The following is a 19,080-nucleotide window of genomic DNA, read 5'->3' as shown; positions in this document are numbered from 1 at the left end:
CTTCTTCCAAATCCCATGGCACAGTTGAGGCATCCTGAACATCAATAACATCTCTGAGGTGCTGGAGCCCCCATCACAGGCCCCTACACTGGCAGAGGTCTACATGGAAGCTCAGAAACGCATGGATGCTTTGGAAGCACAGCTCTATTCCCTATGCTTGAAGAAGTGGAAGTAATAATTAAAATAACCTACACTAAGATGTCTCAAGAAGGCAAGCACCTTTCCAACCAACCTGACAAAAATGAAAAAATACACTGAATTACAGCTTACACAGTACTGATCAACAAAGACCAAACGTGGTAGAACTTCTTGTCCACACAGAACGCTCTCACAGAGCTGCAGCAGCCCAAGACAGACGTGGAGATGGTGACCAGCAGACGTATCTGGCTGAGCACGTCACTAAAATATCTGTTTGCAGCACAAGTCTGAACTCCCACGTTGCAGTCAATGCTGTGACTTGTGTGCAAACAAAACTGTGTTCGCAGGACGTGCGGCTCCTTTGCAAACGCTCACGAGCAGGCCTGGAGTTCCAGGTGCCGCGGAAGGAGGCAGCGCGCAGCACAACTACCTGATCCTGGAAGACAGCTTCAGGTCTTTCACTGCCCCTGAGAGAACACAATCTCCAGCTTCCGACTTCGCACCACAGCCACCACGGGGAGACGTGCAGGGTCAGGAGGCAGCTGCCTTCCCCAGTCGCCGGCAATCGCAGCCCACCGTGACAGGCACCGTACTTCAGCCCCCTCTTGTTTTGCAGTCACGAACAGGAATGTGAAGACAGATGGCTTTCCAAGCGAGGCTGGAACACGACAGCTGAAATTTGCTTCCCTGAAGCAATTTAGACCTCGCAGATCCATTTTTTAAATTAATGTAGGACTGAAAACCCAAGCTGCATTATGTGAGCATGAACATTCTGGCTGGATTATCTGTATTTCTATCAAAGTGAGTTATTCAGAAATTCTACTCACTGTCCTACTACCGCGATGCTTCAGGACAAGGCAATTTAGAAAACATGAGCAGAATGAAAAAGGATTGAAATAATGGACACTTGGCTGCTGACGCCAATTCTTTCCTTCTTCCCCTCCCTCTCCCTGCGCTGTAAATCGCAATCAAAGCCGCAGTTCATAACGTGAGGGACCGGCTCCCCGGTGTCTTTAGTCAAGCTCCCAGCCAGCTTCTGCCCCAGCCCTGAGACTCTGCCCATCTTCCACCACTGAACCTCTGGCTGACGCGCGCTAACGCTTCCCTCCAGCGTGGTAAGGGAAGGCAGCGGCAACAAGAACTGGGTAAATCAGCGAAGTGACCTTCTCTACAGGGATCTAAAGCGTCCTGTAAGCCGTCGAAGACGAGGCGAGTGCTTTTGACGCTCCCTCTCCCACCCCGAAACCCGGCCGCACCAGGGCCCAGCGAGACGGCCACGCTGCAGCACGCAAATCGTTAAGAGGAAAGCACCGACTTCTGCAGGGAGCCACAGAGCAATTACAAGGGATGGAATTGGATCTGGACGCTAAGATAAGCAATTCAGGGACTCCAGAAATACAATCACTGCAAAGGTGTCCCGTTGCTTCAGAAACTATAAAAGATGGAAATTAGCTACATTTCTCCCCTTAAAACAGCCAGAGGTGCCCAAGCTGGAAGTGAGCAGCACCAACACTGCCTCGGGAAAGAGGCCCGAGCTCCCCAGCTCTGCTTCCAAAATATGCTGTCTTCCCCCCAGCCAACACCTTGCTGCGCCTCGGCTCTGCGAGAGCCCGTCCCACCCGCGCCGGCAGCCAGGCCCCTCCCAGGGCGGCGTAAGGCAGCGGGCCCCGCGCGCGAGAGCGCTGAACCACGTCCGAAAACCCAGGGTTTCAAAGTAAAGGGAGTAGTCAGCAGTCCCTAACGTCTTCTCGCTAAATGGACAGATTCTTCAAGGAGACAGGACACGTAAACCCTCTCCGCCAGAGCCGCTCTCTGCCTCCTTTGAAGAATCAGGCGTGGAAAAGCAGTCAGCTGGCAGTGACAACAAATGGGACGGCGAGAACAGGAAACAGGTTAAAAGCAAATAGGGTTTTTTCTAACTGCCTAGACAACCGCTGCTTTGATAAGATGCGTTGTTTCCTGGACATGAAAAATGCGGTAATTAAATTTACCAGCACTTCAGTAAAGCATCCGATATTGCCCCACATGGGAAATTATTAATTAAGAGTCAGAAGGCAGAGATCAGGACAAACCTTACTTAATGTTTTTACTGGCAACTTTGGCACAAAGGAAGCGAGCGCTACAGTGAGATCTGCTGATGAGACGCAGTCAGGAAGCACAACCAGCACAGAGGAGGGCTGGATTACTATGCAGGAAGGACTGGACAAACCTACGTACTAGAGAAGCAAGAGCGGGGTGATGAAATCCAACACTAGAATGCAAAGACATGCACTTTCACATTAATAACAAGAATTCCTGCTACAAGGTAGGGCGTCACCATCCGGAAACAAAAAAGAGAAGGACTCATGCAGTTAATTTATGTATTTCCACTAAAGAAGGGCAAATGCGAGGCCTGGCTGGATGCAGAAGAGCTATGCAATTTGCAGAGCAAAGCTGGTGCGACCACGGAGGAGCACAAACCCTAGAAACAGCTTCTGATTCCCAGAATGGCGAGGTCTCAGAACAGCCCTACAGTTGGATAGTAAAGCAAACAAAACATTACTGTCAAAATGGCACTTAGTTTCTGAGTCATGGTATTAGTATTACAACACGGCACGTACGATAGCGGGGGCTGGATCCAACGCCGTCGGAGGCCCCTTCCAGTGCTCTTGGATTACTCAGAGTCCTCCGGGGCCCCTGAGCTTCACTAGCCTTGAGATGGGCATCCTTCTCCTGCCACGAAGTCCATCTTGTTTCTCCGTCTCGGCGCTCTCGCCTCCCTTGGACCCTATCTCTGGCAGCATTAGGGGATGTTACTCTTAATTTGGCAAATGCTCCCAGCTGGCTGGAGAGCGGAGGAAGGTGATTTCGGAGGCCCTGCTGAGGAGGCGGGATGCCACGGCTGTCCCAGCTCAGCCCCAAGGCTTCAGCACCCCGAAGAGGCTCCGTTTCACCGTGAGGAAAAAGCAGCGCCGGTGCCCAGCGGCCACCACTAAACCACCACGACAGCCCGGGAGCTGCGTCCCCAGGGCAGGGGAGCTGCGTGGCGGACGGAGGGCAACGCCAGCGCAAAGGGCCGCTCTCCTGCCAGGCGGAGGAGGAGCGCGAGGGATGGCCACCGATTCAGACACGAAGACTATCCCACCAGCGCTTCACTCTGCACCTGAGGAACGGCAAGGAAAGGGGCTCCTGGGGCTAGAGATGACGGACGTCCCTGCCCCAGGACAGCAGCCCCTTCAGTCTCACCCGAAGGACACAACGCGAGAGAAGAAGATGGGGAGTCAGAGACAGACCATGGCTTTGAAAGGCAAAAGCCTGCCAAAGAAGTCAAATTTAAACCAGAGGCAGGGGTAGCAGGTTACCGGAGCAGAGGCAGGGCTGCCAGCCTACAGAGAGGCAGTGAGGGGACCTTCACCCCGAACACCGTAGCCGCAGGAATGGTTGCTGTCTGCTACAAACCCGGCTCAAGCAGATTCCCAGAATTTCATCTGAGAAATCAAGGTTGCTTTTGGAGAAAAAACAAAACAAAACAAAAAAAACTGGCAAAAGATGTTTCCATCCGTCACCAGCAGTGACTACAAAGGACAGCCAGAAAGGGGACAGGTTCTCACTCAGACCCCAAACCGTCACCTGCCAAATAAAGTCTCTCTCCGTGCATTCCCGACAGACAAAACCGAGGTTCGCAGATGGATGAGAAACGACGCCTTCACAGCTCTAAATGTTTCAGTCAGCCTCTTCCCTGCCAAGAACGTAGAAAAACTGCGAGCAAATATTTACCAGGAAACACCCGGGATGAAGCCAAGCAAGTGGCATAACAGAGAACAAGGCTGTGCTCTCCTCGTCCCTGCGACCTGCTACCGCATTAAGTGGCTGGAGCTGTCACTCATCCGTGCTGGCCACACGAGGAAAAAGGATCCAGAAATACGCCGTCGCTCCAAAGCATCAGCGTGCCGACCCACTCTTACGGCTACGACCACTGGTTTCAAAGCCAAGGACAGTCTTCTGCCCAGGGAGCTGCAACCAGACTGCGCCCGGAGCAGCGCCCGGAGGAGACGGCGGAGCAGACCCGAATCCAGAACCCAGCGGACAGGAGGCAAAATGGTCAGAGACGGCCTTCACGTGCCCTGTACAGCAACGCCAGTGGCGCGAATGACACGTTCACAAATCCTTTTCCTGTGATCATCTTAACGATGATGAATACAGTTAGAACTGGGTAGCCATAAATCTGTGTAAGACACGAGCAAAAAAGTCACACCAGCTGTGCTCTGCCTATGTAAGTCATTGGTTTTTCAACTCAGGCAACAAACTGGGAAAGGGAGAGGGAATGTCCCAGACTAATTCTGGGCCAGAGTGTTTGCGGTACCTGCGATGGAGCCAGGCATGAGGCTACAGCAGAAGTGAAGGGAGCTTTAGTACGAAAAAAACCTCTGCAAAAATTCTGGAACCAGAGAACTGTTTTCACATTCTAAATCTTGATGTGGTAAAATAAAACATGGACTTTTTGTGTTTTATTTCATTTCATGGTGAGCTGAAACAAAACAAATATCATCCAAAAGAATTTTAAATGTTTTCAAGTACAAATGCCTGAAAAGACTTTTTCTTAGTGAAAAAATCTTTCTTCAAACAGAACCAGAATCTCACCTTTTATATCACTGTACTTATTCAGTGAATTTGGTGTGATTAAGAAAAATGAGTATTTTCTTGTGCTTACCAGAGGATAATACTCCCTCAAACCATGCATCCCAACCAGGCGTCTCCCCCGCTTTGACACGACGCACCCGCACCCAGCACCCGCACCCAGCACCCGCACCCAGCACCCGCACCCAGCACCCCGGAGAGGCAGCGATCACCCCTCGGTGGTGTGACAACTTGGGCGTCTGCCAGGGCGTATTTGACACGAAACCTCTCCCCATATGTGATATACAGCATTCACTTCTAGTGTGCTCTATATGTTATCTGGGGATTTAAAATTATCATCAATGAGAACTAGTCTAAATTTTCTGATTTTCCTTTACTTGGCAAATAAGCAGGGCCCCAGAGGGCGACTGAAGCGTACGCTCCTTTCCCGTGACACAGGCAGCCCGGTCAGTGTTTCCGAGCAGCGAGCACATGAAGACACACGTGGAAGTCCTCTCACAACCGCAAATGGATGCTAAGCACTGAGGGAGAGACTTCAAACCGTGTTTTGCTAATAGTCTCAAGCACCCTCCCCACATCACAGTAAGAATTCTTGAGCTGCAGAGGCTGAAAAGCCAGTTCTCTGCGTGGAGCCTTGGAATGTGAAAATGCCATCTGCTCTGCAAAGCCGACAGTCGGAGGCTTCTGGTTAAACTCCAGATCTCCTTGTTGTGAAGGGCTCGATAACTTGTGACTGGCCCTCAGTCCATTACCTTCTGCTTACCGAGTCACAGAGCGTATTATATCTCCCTGCAGAGCACTACGGCAGCTGGGCCATGTTACATTCTGTGTCTGTCTTGCTCAGCATTAGATAATACACTTAAGAGAGCTTTCCATCTAAATCAGTGAAATGCAAACAGAAAATTTCTGTTGTTTCAGCAAAGAGGCCAACTCTAACATTCTGGCTTGGAAACACACATTTAGATATACTTTTTTTTGCCTGTCGGCATGGCTATTTTGATGAGGTTTTGTTTTGCATGTGGACCAGATGAAAGAGACAATTAAGACTTGACTTTTTAATTGGTACTGGATGCATTTTAAACAACAGTAATTGACTTTCTCAACAAGAACCGCATGTTCTCTTTTCCCAGTGTAACTTAACTCTGACAGAGGACATAAAAATACAGCCAAATAGCAGCCTAAACGTGAGATCCTGCACTCAGAAGCTAGGAAAACTATTCTAATACAAAGTGTAGAGCGGCTGAGTCAGCATACCAACTTTAAGTTATATTTAGGCTTAAATCCAATACAAAAGACACGTTCCCTGCTGCACCAAAACTCTTTCCAATTTTATGCAAAAATTTCTGGAATCACATGATGAAAGCACCATTAAATCCAAAGCTGCTGAAAGATTCATAATCATATCTAGACAAACTCTCTAGTCCCAACTTGACTCACCGGTTTTGAGCCAGCAAAATGTTGAGAGAATTAAAAATACGGGTGAGTACATCTGAAGGCCGAGGAACAAAAGCAACTTGCTTCGCTCTGCAGCGGCACTTGTCCCCTTCCGGCGTGAGGCAAAGCAATCACCGGGAAAGGCAGTACTTGCAGAGAACTGCTAAACTCATCTCTTCTCAGTATTTCTGTACCTTTTTTTCCCCTCCCCATAATGCTCAGTGCCACAGGGTGAGCGTATGAGTCAGAAGAAACACCACAGAGCCTGAATGAGCTCTCCCCTCCAGCAAAGGAGGTGTGCCTGCCCGACGGCAAGGGCCTCCCAGCAACGCGGACAACGCCGGACTGCTCCCGCGTCGGAGCAGAGAACAAAGCCACGCGACGGCTCCCGCTTCCCAAGGGCGCGGTTCCAGGGGTCGGGAGTTGCTCAGGCGCGGGGGAAGCCCCCCAAGCGCAGCGTGTGCTCCAGAGAAGAGGCAAACGGAAGCACTTCCAGGCGGGAGGTGTGTCGGCGCTGCTCGGCGTCGGCCCCCTCCGCCGTACCGAGACGCTCGCGACCGAGCGCAGCCACGACAGCAGCCCAGCGCGTCACGTCCCAGTAACTAAGGACGCCCAACCGCCTTTGCGCGCTCTCTCGGTCAGCTTCTACCGAAAATAAAAACGTGAAGATCAATTTCACAGCAGAGGAGCTCTCCCTCAGTCCTGACCGCGAGCTGCAAAGCCAGCGCGTTCCCGGGCGCGGCCGAGGCCCTTCCCGCTCCCCTGCTCCCGGCCGGGAAAACGCGAGGTCCCCTTCCTCCGGGTGGGCCCCTCCGTCCCCGCCACAAACCACGGATTCCTCACGTCCCCACGCTTCCCCAGGGCCACCCCGTGCTGACGGCATGTTGTGGGATGCAGTCAGTGCTCTGCTAGATGCATCCGCTGTTGTGCTTTGCTGAAGCCCTTAAACAAATATTAGGGAAAGACAGATGCAAAGCTCCATCCTCCCAACACGCCTGCCTGTTGGTGCCGTCACACTAATAGAAATGTTATCAGTGCTCAGTGCTCTAATGCTCGGTGCCCCACAGGGGCTCCTGCCTCGTAAACCTATTTTGCCTCACACGTTTGCCATAATTTGTGTAGAGGAGGAGGAAATTCGAAACACTAATTACAAAGCTAGGACTGTTTTGTTTTCTCCAGCTCACCTTATCTTCTTCATTCAGCTCTTGAAGACTCAGCTATTAAAAGAAATTAAGTAATTCATCAAGCCTATTTCAATTACCTGCTGTTGATAACATCAGAGTACAATTAGCATCTACAAATGAACCAAGCGCCAACTGCCAGGCAGAAGCAGAAGCTGATTTACAGCGCGGGGCAGCCCGCAAGAGCGGAGATTCAGGGGCTGCCAGCAAACACGTTATTTCATTATTCCAACGACAGCTCTGTTCTGCCGCTCCCAGCACGGCTTACACACACCCAGCTGAGATGATTTGCAGCCAGAAAACATCCTTAAGCACGGCCAGAACGTCAGCAGCGCAGAGAGTCCCAAATGCCACGGGCCAAGAAGCAAACGCTTCTTTGGTCGCCTCCACACCTGGCTCTCTGCGAAGCAAGAAGGGACATCTCTGTGATGCAACTCAGTTCTGTACAGGCTGCCAGCAGGATGCCGGTGTCTCTCCTCAGAAAAGAACACGATTCCTAAACTCTATTATTTTAATAAATACATTCCGAAAACAAGCTTAGTTAGGATTTGACCCATGTGTCTCCCAAGTTACAAGGCAGCAACGTGCTGCCATGCCCAGCTGACAAGGATCCCAGACAAATGGCCAGGTAGTAAACCGTGTCACTCCTTGCCCTAATGCAAGACTTCTTACATTTCCTTCTGACACCTGAACAGCTCTACCTTCTCATTGTCCTTCTACCACGACCTTGTGGGTGCTGATACCTTTCTGAGCAGGTTAGTAATTGAATATGTGATGCACTACGTTAGTACACAATCTGTCAAGTGCCTGTTTATTTTATGAAGACAGACCGGTAGAGTCGTGGTAACTAAGAAGCTGGCACACAGCAAACCTCCTGGACCCCGGCAGCAGCTCAGATAATCATTGCATTCTCTGGCTGACACGTTCTGCCCCACATCAGGGCCTTACCTAGGTTGGAGGAGGCTCTGCCTTCGGCAGCTCGGTCCTGCAGGCTCTCAGCAATGTGCAACTGTTCTTCGTGGTACTGCTTAGCCCTCTCCAGGTCCTGCATACATCTAGCTGCGTGGCCCAAGCCAGCATAAGCTCGCATCTCAATGGCCTTCTCAGCCAGCTCCTGGGCCAACTCCAGCACATAGTTGTGGTAGGACATGGCTTTGTCGAAGTTCCTCCGGTAGTGGTAAGCACTGCCTAGGTTGCTGTAGGCTCGGGCTTCCTCCCGCTTGTTCCCCAGCTCCTTGGCGATCTTAAGGTGCTGTTCGTGGCATTGCACGGCATTTTCAAAATCCCCCATTGCAATGTACACTGCCCCCATGTTGCCCAGCTCCCGAGCCTCAGAGAGTTCGTCTTTGGACTGCTTTGCGAGGAGGACGCACTGCTTGTGGCTAGCCAGCGCGTTTGGGTAGTCCCCAATGGCTGTGTACACATGGCCCAAACTGCTCAGTGCTGAGGACGCTGCCTGCAGGGGTGAGAGAGAAGAAGTAAGTACAAGTCCTCATGGAAACAAGTCAGACGGCCCCAGCCCAGTCCCAGAAATCACAGCCGCAAAAGGCCACTCTGGAGAAAGACTGTAACTGCCAGCTGGTAAACCTGATCTCTGCAGTTTCTCCACGCTCCTCGGGGAAGCTCCCGTGGAGGCAGCAGGGATGGGGTTGACCGGGGAGAACCAGGCTATCCGGTTCTGAGCAGAGTATCCGAAGGTCGCCTCTTTCTCTGAAGCACACAGTGTGCGTGTGCACCTGGTAGAGAGGAAGGAAGGCACTGCGAAGATACAGAGGCCACTCAGAAATAGAGAAAGCAGTGGCTGCAGAAAACTGCACCCCACCAGGAGCCACCGCAGGGATGGATAAGCCTGAGCACTCCCACCCGCAGCCAGCACAACTCAGGCTACCTCTCACAAATACTCCAGCATCCACATTCAGTCCTGTTAAAGCAAACAGAAGTCCTGCAGATAGCAGCTCTTGAGAAAGCAGACAAGTAACGATATTCGGCTGCAGAAAACGTTACAGAGGAACGCTTGCCTTGTTCCGCTTTCCACGCCCTAAGCTCGCGTCAGCGTGGCAGGCTCCTCCGACCTTGCGGGCAGGTGCCAAAGACATCACCCTCGCACAGCCGCAGCAGAACACGCACCAGGGCAACACGGGCGCTCTGCGTGCCGAGCCGCTCCGAGGAGCCTGCAGGCTGGAGCACGAGGTGCCTCCGTCGCTTACCCTGCAACACGACTAAGCCACCGTGCCCTCACCAGCACCTCCACACGCTTCTGCTTGGCCAACCGCATCGTGCTACCAAGAGCACAGCTCTTACTGCGTGGCATCAGGGTTGGTGAAGCACAAAACCATTCGCTGGAGCCCCAACCAGCCTCGGGAATGCAGCAAAGACAACAGTACTTCAAACAGCTAGAGCCCCCGTCCTCTGGGGACATCTTAAATACATACAAAGTTATTTGAAATCCTGAGTTCTTACCATGTAGAAACAGCTGTATTTAACAAGACAAATAATTTGAGAATCAAACTCTTTTGCCCACTGCCTGTGCCAGGACACAGGCTCCTTTTCCACCTGGCAGAGGCAGAACATACCCATCCAGAGCCCAGCGCGGAGCCCAGCGCAGACATGCATGTTCCTCTGCCCAGCGTAGATCTGCTGTCTCAGCACAGCTGTTTGCTCTAAGCCCTAACCCCAAATCCGCCACGGCCCCTGCGTATGCATTTCCCTCACTACCCAGCTGCACCTGTGACCCATTTCCAGAACGGCCATTTCTCCAAACCTCCAGAGAGCACCAGGCAGGGCGAGTGACTTCGCGGAGATCAGTCTCACCCCACCCCAGCGTCAGAGCTCAGAAAGACCCAGTCCACCCCAAGATGGTGATACAGCATCTCAGGACACTGGTCCTCTCTCCTCAAGATGGCATAACTCCATGCCACCAGCGAAGAGGCAACCTCACCTTCCTCCTGCCCTTGGCTGGGCACTCCCGCTGCATCCTTAGGCTAGCATTCCCGCTCAGGCAGCAGGCCCAGAGCTAAGGGCTCTTCCTAGGAAGGCTCTTGCGACCCACTGTTCAAATTTCCTATTTCCCAGTGGGCAAGATTTTTGCACTGAGCCATGTGACTGGGGGAAAAGCCACTCAGCCACAACACCAGGATGCAAGTAGGTGGGGTCCCTTCTGCTGTTCCAGCATTTGGGAAGAAAGGCACGTTCCTGATTTCTGAGTTCAGTCCCTGGAGCGACCTTGTCTGGCATAGCTCTACTCTGCTGCTGCTCCCCTGTCACTGTGGCTTGGATTTCCCTCCAGCACGGTGGACACTGTTGCTTTGTGTTTAAGGAGCAAGCATATTTCTTTGCTCCGGGTGTAACATCCCTACGCACAACACCAAAAGCTCTTCCATGAACTGGACCTCATACGGTCAGCGCAACAGCTGCAGCCAAAAGCAGCCCGTTGGTCAGCCAACAGCCACCTCCGGTATGGACGCTGTGGCACTGCAGACAGACTTCAGGACGTCCTGCAGACAAAGTATCACCCTAACCCTAGGGGCATGCAAAACAAGCTGTAAAAACGGAGCCTCTTGCTCACTCTCCTTACCCTGATAAACTTACATACTCCTGCTTGGTCCCCACCTGCAGACTGGATATGTCCCACAGATGCAGGATTTTAAATTCCCTTCTCCAAAGCAAAAGATTAACCTCTTCCTGGCAACACTATCTAGAGATTAGGTATAAGTGGAAAGCAGATTAGAAATAAACTTCTGTGGTAGGAGGGCCAGCTCAGCACCTCTCATCTGGAACCATATCAAGCTGTTGATACAGCTTCCCCACGGAAATGAGCTTTCCATCACTTTCGGAAACTGTGGCAACAGAGGCCTTCATAAAGATTATTTTTACTAAAATTGTGTCACAATTGGAGGAGTAATGCTAAGTCGGGAAGATCTATGGGCCAGAGCAAGAGGCAGATAGCACAGGTGATAAATTTTTGTGCGCAGCAGCATTAATAGAGTAATGTTGCCAGACTGAGAATCTGTATCATGCTGTGCTGATACAAATTAACAGATTAATAGGGAAACCAGCTTTTCTGATTAAAAAAAAAAAAACCCTGAAGTGACAGATTAGCTATTAAACACAATTTATAGATCACAAGATATGGAAGTTATAAGGAAGCACTACCTCAGCCAGCTCCATAAATAGCCAAGCTGCATCTGTTTTCCCTGAGGTATCCTTTCAGGCAGCTTAATTATAAAGTTAAGAACTACCAGAATTTAAAATATCATAATTTTTTTCACTCAGCGTTGTAGATGAACTTCTTGCAACACAAGAGACTCTGCAAGAGCAAGGGAGCGGCAGAGCCTGGCTCCGGCCAGGAACGGAGGCTGCGGCATCGCCCGGGGCTGCCCCAGCACCCTGCATCCGTGCAGGACGGAGGAGCCCGGGGCTGCCCCAGCACCCTGCATCCGTGCAGGACGGAGGAGCCCGGGGCTGCCCCAGCACCCTGCATCCGTGCAGGACGGAGGAGCCCGGGGCTGCCCCAGCATCCTGTATCCGTGCAGGACGGAGGAGCCCGGGGCTGCCCCAGCATCCTGTATCCGTGCAGGACGGAGGAGCCCGGGGCTGCCCCAGCACCCTGCATCCGTGCAGGACGGAGGAGCCCGGGCGCTGCCCCAGCACCCTGCATCCGTGCAGGACGGAGGAGCCCGGGCGCTGCCCCAGCACCCTGCATCCGTGCAGGACGGAGGAGCCCGGGCGCTGCCCCAGCACCCTGCATCCGTGCAGGACGGAGGAGCCCGGGGCTGCCCCAGCATCCTGTATCCGTGCAGGACGGAGGAGCCCGGGGCTGCCCCAGCGTCCTGCATCCATGCAGGACGGAGGAGCCCGGGGCTGCCCCAGTGTCCTGCATCCGTGCAGGACGGAGGAGCCCGGGCGCTGCCCCAGGGCCCACGCGGCAGAGGGAGAGGGACACCGACAGCAGCGCCGGATTTAAAGCTGCCACCACGCACTAACGAAGGAGAAGTCAGTCGCTGTAACTACCGCAGACTAGAGGGGAGCAGCTAGCAGCAATTCCTCAGCAACGTTCATCTCGGTGACAGGCTGGGGACAAAACGACCGAGCACGTGGCTGCGTAGCAAAGCGGTTGCTTGGATGGTGCTATCTCAGCCGGCAGGCACCACAGGTGGGGTGAAAACCAGCTAAAGCCTCTGGAAAGAAAGGATTTAGAGTCTCAGTCAGCACAAGCCTTCATGCAAAGGAGAAGCTGCTCCTGCGGGGATCAGGAAGCCAGCACCCGCTTGCGCCGGCAGCACCAGAGATGCCAGTCGCTGGCAGGAGGCTGCACGGACGCACCGCCCGCACAACAGCGAGGCGGGCAGAAGGGGCTTTTCTTCAGACACAGGTACTTGAGTCAGAAAATCGGGGGCCCAATGCTGTATTTACTCCAAAAATCCTCTGTGGGACACCCACAGAGCTGCACTTGCCCCATTTCTAACTCCCACAGCTCCTCCTGCGGCTGGAAAGCTTTAACTCATTAGCAAGATCGGGCATCCAACTAGCAGAACAAAAGCTGGGCCCAACAGGATAAAACTCCTCTGGGAGGGGATCCGGATTTGCTAAAAGTGGAAACCAGGCAGCTGGCCGAGAAGGGCAGCAGCCCATCGCTCCCGGAAAGCGGGTGCTGGCAGAGGCTCCCAGCACCGCCGCGGCCCAGACGCGCTGAACGCGGCGGGCAGCACCGGCAGGACCAGCGGGACCAGCCCATCTCCCGGCACCACCCGGCAGCGGCTCCGGGCAGCGCGGGAGGAGGCCTCGTTCCGCCTCGGCCTCGCAGCCCTCCGCACAGCCTCCCCAGCAACTCGCTGACCTAACTTCTTGGCTGACACCAAATAAGGAAAGGCTCCTACTTAAAACTGGGTCTGAGGGAGCCTGCTCTGAGGCTGCAACAAAACCAACGTGACAACCTACAGAGCAAGAATTTTCATGAAGCTGAGAGTGACTCAACACTACGTGTACGTTCAACATCACTGGGAAAAAAAGGGGAAAAGGGATACACGGAGACACCTTGCACAGGCCCTGGCCGAAACGCTGCGTGAGGCCCGGCGAGACTTCAAGGTGCATCCGAGCTCTCTCGGTCTCTCTGGTGAGTGACATATTCGTTACTGCACAGGACAGACTGGTATGACATTTTGGGCAAAAAATCAAAAGCCAGTGCAACAGAACCTGAAACAGAACCGGTCCAGCAGCCTCAGTTACTTCTGGAAGATGGTCCACCGTCACCAGCAGCACGTCTGATACGACCAGAAAGAGGATGGAAATGCCTTTCTGGAAAACTGGGAGTCAGATGCAGCAAAAACTGCTCTCTTGGGCCATGACAGAAAAAAATTGTGGACGTTCAGGTGTGCAGACTGCTGAATAAGATGAGCCATGGCAAAGAGCCACGTAGACAGAGACTCAGGTGAGGCTAACGGGCTCAGCCCAAGGAAAAGAGGCACGCAAGGAAGCAGAAGATCTCAGACTTTCTCTGCGTAAGAGAAACCCGTCAGACACAGAGCCTGCTCGTACTGTATAAGGGAAGAAATCTTTAGAAGGTCTCCTAGACTGGGAAGCAGATCACATGAAGTGAAATTTGTGCTGCTGGAACTGTTTATTCCAAGGACTCACAATTCCTTTGCCCAACAGCATTTCCAGGCACGAGGCAAAGAGCTAGAATGAAGAGTATAAGCTTGGCAGACAGCCTCAGGGCATGAGAGAAGACGACTTGGCTTACACTGCTGAATGTCCAGGGCCCGATCATCCAAACTGGGATGCAGGAGGAGAACAAGAAAAGGAGAGAAAAAAATTAAGTAGAAGCAGACCAAAAGAGAAATGGGAAATGGAGGATAAAGGGGTGATGGGAAATAGTCCAGCTTGATTAGAAAGACGCACCTGTTTCCGGAGGCACGGCTGGGGCGCCCAGGAGCCGAGTCTGGCTGTAGGTCGGCAGCGGCTGACCCTGGGGACAGCACGGCCTTCGTGCTGAAGTCGGAGGTCTCGACTAAGACCTATCACTCCTTTTGCACTGTAGCCTTTCAAACTGATGGATTTAAACAGTCGTCTGAGTTTACAAGCACAGGGATGTGAACATGTGCCCTGTTTGCAGCTAACATCAGCCTGTAGGGACACAAAGCCTGAACCATTTTCCATAGCTCCTGTTTATATCGTTCCTGATAAGACAGTTTTGGGTCCTGAGGCAGAGGGGTACAGAAACGTATGCCAGAAGAGACACTGGGATTGCAGCTAGCTGAAGGAAAGAAAAGGATGCGAATTGACCTAATGCAGGCACAAAGCCAGCGTGGGTCACAAACTTTTCTGGGGCTCTTGGCAATGCATCACAGCAGGGTCCTCATTACATTACACCTGCAAAACATTTCTGCCATTAGCTCAACCTTCACAGCTCCTTTCTGCTTTATCACCGCTCTTTGTGCGAACAGGGAGAGAATAACGGTCCCGGGCGAAATGGGAGCACTAAGTGCGAAGCACTGCACCGCCGGCTTCACGGGTGTCTCCCCCCACTCCCGTCACCGTGTGACAGCGGTGCCGTCTCACAGGACACAGCAGAGCCGCATCCGAAAAGATCCACTGCATCTATCCGTAACATCTGTACTGCAGACAGAGCCACCAGCATGCAAGAACCAGCACGCTGCATCTTGCCCAAGTACAAAAGCCTTCCGCTTCATTACTGCTTCACTTCTGTTAAGCCCATTTACCATTTACCCAGAATCCACCAGTATTTCACAATCAGCCTTAGAGATCTACTGATTTATGTACTAATGCAAATTTTACACCCAAATACAGCAGATGTCATCACCATTCAAACCCACCCCTCCCTCCTCCCCAAAGGTCAGGTTGAGGTGCCAGTGCTACATCCAGCTTTTCCCTTTGTGCGGCCTGTTTTTGAAAATGAGAAAGGAAGCGGGAGGCAATAGTCTCCTCCTGTGCGTTATCTGTATGCAGAAAGAAGGAACAGCGTCACTTTAAGGTAATTATTTCCTGAAAAAATATTCTAGAATCAATATCCCTGTCAAATCCAACGTATTTCTCTGTAGAAGGTCTCAGTCTTCTATACAGCAACTTCTATTTCCACCGCGTCTCGCTCTCTAAGAGCCTGTACTTCATCCTCTGCAACTGCAGGGCTAAGCACTGCAGCACGCAGCACCAGCAGCGCTGCCAAGCCGGACGCCCCGTCTCGGCGTCAGAAGCGCGAGTCCTCGCTGGCAGCACCGACCCACGCAGCCAAAGGCGCTACGAGGACAAAAACGTGGTGCACGCTGAGACAGCCGGCCTCAGCCGCCAGCGCCTGCACTGCCCTGGCCAACACCCTGCCCTCGTGTTGGAGGCTGTGAGCTGAGACGAGAGACAATCCCGCATCTCCAGGGGAGCTTTTCTGCAAAGGTCGAGACCCACGCCTGCCCTGCCAGATCCTCGCCCCGTCACTAGAGCACTGCAGCAGCTAGCTGGGACTCCCCGTCGGCCAAAACGTGGATACGGGCCTCCGCAGCCGCCATTAAGATACCTGAGGTACACGGCGCAGGGCAGGGCAGGGAGGCACTACGGGCCCTCTTAATTCTTCCCGCTACAGCTGCTCCAAATAAAGCCTTAGCACCTCCTCCATCCCTGCATGAAAGCTCTCAGACACACGAAACACGCTGCCGAGCTTGCTGCCATCAACCCTGCACGTTCTTCCTCCTGCACCGCCCAAGGCAGCCTGCAGAGCAGCCCCAGGCCGCGCCGGCTCGGAGCAACGCGAACAGGCTACGGGAGACACGACCCGCGGGGAGCCCAGGGCAGAGAAAAGCTCTGCTAGCAGGTGTCCTGTAGCAGAACTGTGCCTGGAAAAACAGCAAGCTTGCCTGAATAGTATCTGAACGTCCAGATCCTCTTACGAAGTGACCGCAGAGGGTGATCTAATACACCGTGCAGCTCCGCGCTCTCTTCAGCGCTTTAACCTCCATGCACCTTTGCACAGAGGACAGCGTTTCAGTCTTGCCACGGAGAGAATCAGCAAGATCAAGCGATTTGCCTGAAGTCACCCTGGAAGGCAGCAGCAGAGCAGTGACTGCTTATAAACTACTCTACGATCAGCAGCTCAGGAAATACTGACATGAAAAGCAAATCCCAAAGAAGCCAGAGCCATGAAACAACAGCACTAGTATCTGAGTGTCCGGAAGGAATTTTGTAACTACTACTGAATAAAAGGGAGTACCCTGTTACTAGGAGTTAATGACACACTAGAACAACGTCAAAAATACAGTAGGAAGAGACAGCTCCAGTCCCCTCTTGATTAATGGATTAAATCGATAGCTTTGCATGTGTAAAGGACTGGCTGCTAATCACAGAGGTTGCTGTGATTTCTAGCCCTCTCTTTGTTTAATTATACAAGGGCATGACAATGCTTTAGAGCACTAATCACTATTCTGTTTGATTCTTTTGCCATGAAACAAGAAGTTACATGGGTCCAGGCAAATCTGAACAGTGCCATGGTTTGACTGCAAGGTAATACACAGTCTGCCCTTTTCCTGAAACCAAAGGCTACAAAGGGAACAGTGAATTTCAGCTGCTCATCTGGAGATCAAAATAGCACTGGTCCAGCAGAAAAACCTATTTAGTCAATTGCCTCCACCATTAATTAGAAGCTAGATGTTCAGCTGTGCCTAGAAAAGTTGTAAAACCAAAACAGTTACCCCCTTAACAGGGCTGAAAATATTCTGGACCAAGTTAGCAGTTTAGCTGCAAAGCAGAAGCGGCAACTAGTCCACACGCACGTCCGTTTCTTAGCATGCAAATCTTTCATTCACCCTGAGGAGGCCATTCGCACGCGCTGCATGAGCCTGCGCAGCACCACGCAGCCCGACGGCCGGATTCCCAGGAGGAGCCGGAATTCTGATTCCCGGAGGAAAAGGAAGTCGCACAAAATACGCCAGCCCAGGGGCACTGCAGAGCAGACCAGCATAAAACCTAAGCATCACTTGGGGCTCCTTTTCCCTTTTCCCTAAGTAGCCAAAATTTGGTAGCCATCTGGACATAGTCTAAAAGACACCTGTACGTAATCGTTTCAGGGAGGATGGCTGACCTGACATTTTTGGTGGTGATGTAAGAAAAGTAGTGCTCGTTTCAAACCGCAGGCTTCCTTGAGATGGTGACACTGAAAAGTGATTCGTGCTCCGGAAAAAGCCAGTCCTGGAAGAACAAACCAGCACACGAAGTCTGGGATCTCACAGAACCCAGAGAAGCTCCAGCACCAGTGTGCTGACCTGCGTCAATCCTAACATTACTCCTGCTCTTAAAGCTGGACACCTCTTTACTAGGAAGCTCAGTGTGGGAAAGGCTTGGCCGAGGTGGGACTTCTGAAAACCCAAACAGTGCTGTCCCTGAGTTGCAGATCTTCTACTAGGTTTCCTCTTCATTTCTTTTATTGCAATCAGCGTACAGTCCTCAGGAAAGTGCTAGGTTTTGCAGATACTGTGAGAGGTAAGTAAAGCCAGAAGACTGCATTTCTGCCAACTAAAATCCATGTATTGTGGAGGTCAAGCAGGGACGTTTAAAGATCCTGAGGAAGTATTACATTTCCCTTTTGAGTCACAAGTCCACACAAAGCATATTGCTTTCAGTGCATTTGCAAATTTCCTGCACTAGTCAGATTTCCTCTCATTCTGCTTAATCCCATCAAGTTTGAACTGGACGGACCTGTATGAGGCCATATAACCTGAGTTTCTGTAAAAAGAGCTGTTAAAGGCAGAAAGAGAAAGGCAGTGAATTCATCTGCTGTTATACAAATCCAGCTCCTCCACGCTCAAGCACTACGGAGGGCACGTCAATGAACTCATCCTCTCACCTACGCATGTTTTTCATTCTAAGAGTTAATGTAATACCAGTACCCTGAAAGATCCAGAGCCTTCAGCTGAACTTACACGGTGTTTTCCTAACAGCTGATACTCAAGCTTTCCTTGCTGCAGCAAAGAACCTGAGTTAGAATGAGAACGACGTCCTCAAAGGATGAAAGAGGTTTAGGTGCACGTGGGAGGTCACTCCTGGGCCCCTAGTGAAGCGGGACCGCCATCTGCATGCAACGAGAGGCGGAAAGCAACAAGGCAGAGGATAACACGGCACTTTTTAATGCGGGTGTCGAGCCTGGAACTTATACCTACATCACAGGTCAGATGTTCCAGTGATTAATGAGAGGTTTCTCAAAGACCAGCTGTCTGAAACAGAAGTGTGCAGGGGAACAATAAGAACTGGAAAAGAACGGCCCTGTAACTCTGTACACACAACAACAGAGCCAAACATCTGTGCCAGACAACGACCGAACCGCAGTGAATTGAATGACGCTGGAAAAAAACGGCCAGGAAGGTATACAATCATTCTGCAGACCAAGCCAAATCTCTCACAAGTTTTCATTAGGCCAAAATCACAAGACTTGAAGAACTTGGGACTTTTAGGGCAGCTTAAAGTCCTAGGGGGAAAGATAAAGCTGTTACGAAACCTGAAGAACTTCTCTGCCCAGCTCTCACCTAAGTCTGTACTGGCTTCCTCGCGGAGCAGCACACCTCGCCCAGCGCAGGGATTCAGCACACCTTTGCTAACCTGATCTGCTCAGCCGTGTCCTCCTAGCAAGCGACCACGCTGAGGTTTCAGTTCTATAAATCGGGTCACCCTCGTGGCCCAGCACAGAATCAGCAGTGCTTCTAGAAATCACGGACCC

General features: G+C 52.0%; 1 protein-coding gene across 5 annotated transcripts in view; it reads right to left on the bottom strand.

Moving 5' to 3' along the window:
- TTC28 (tetratricopeptide repeat domain 28) overlaps positions 1-19,080 on the bottom strand; it is a 218,734-nt gene that overhangs the window by 44,431 nt on the left and 155,223 nt on the right. For 4 of the 5 annotated variants that reach the window (XM_064521839.1, XM_064521840.1, XM_064521838.1 and 1 more), the window contains one exon: positions 8,319-8,826. The exons of the other annotated variant lie outside the window; for it this stretch is intronic. In XM_064521839.1, the coding sequence (XP_064377909.1) occupies positions 8,319-8,826 (508 nt within the window). The remainder of the gene's footprint in view (positions 1-8,318; positions 8,827-19,080) is intronic. 5 annotated transcript variants of the gene reach the window in all.

This window comes from Dromaius novaehollandiae, chromosome 17 (assembly GCF_036370855.1).
Source record: "Dromaius novaehollandiae isolate bDroNov1 chromosome 17, bDroNov1.hap1, whole genome shotgun sequence".
Lineage (NCBI taxonomy): Eukaryota > Metazoa > Chordata > Aves > Casuariiformes > Dromaiidae > Dromaius > Dromaius novaehollandiae.
The sequence above is the reverse complement of the archived record's forward strand: the minus strand, read 5'-3'. Positions and strand labels throughout refer to the sequence as shown.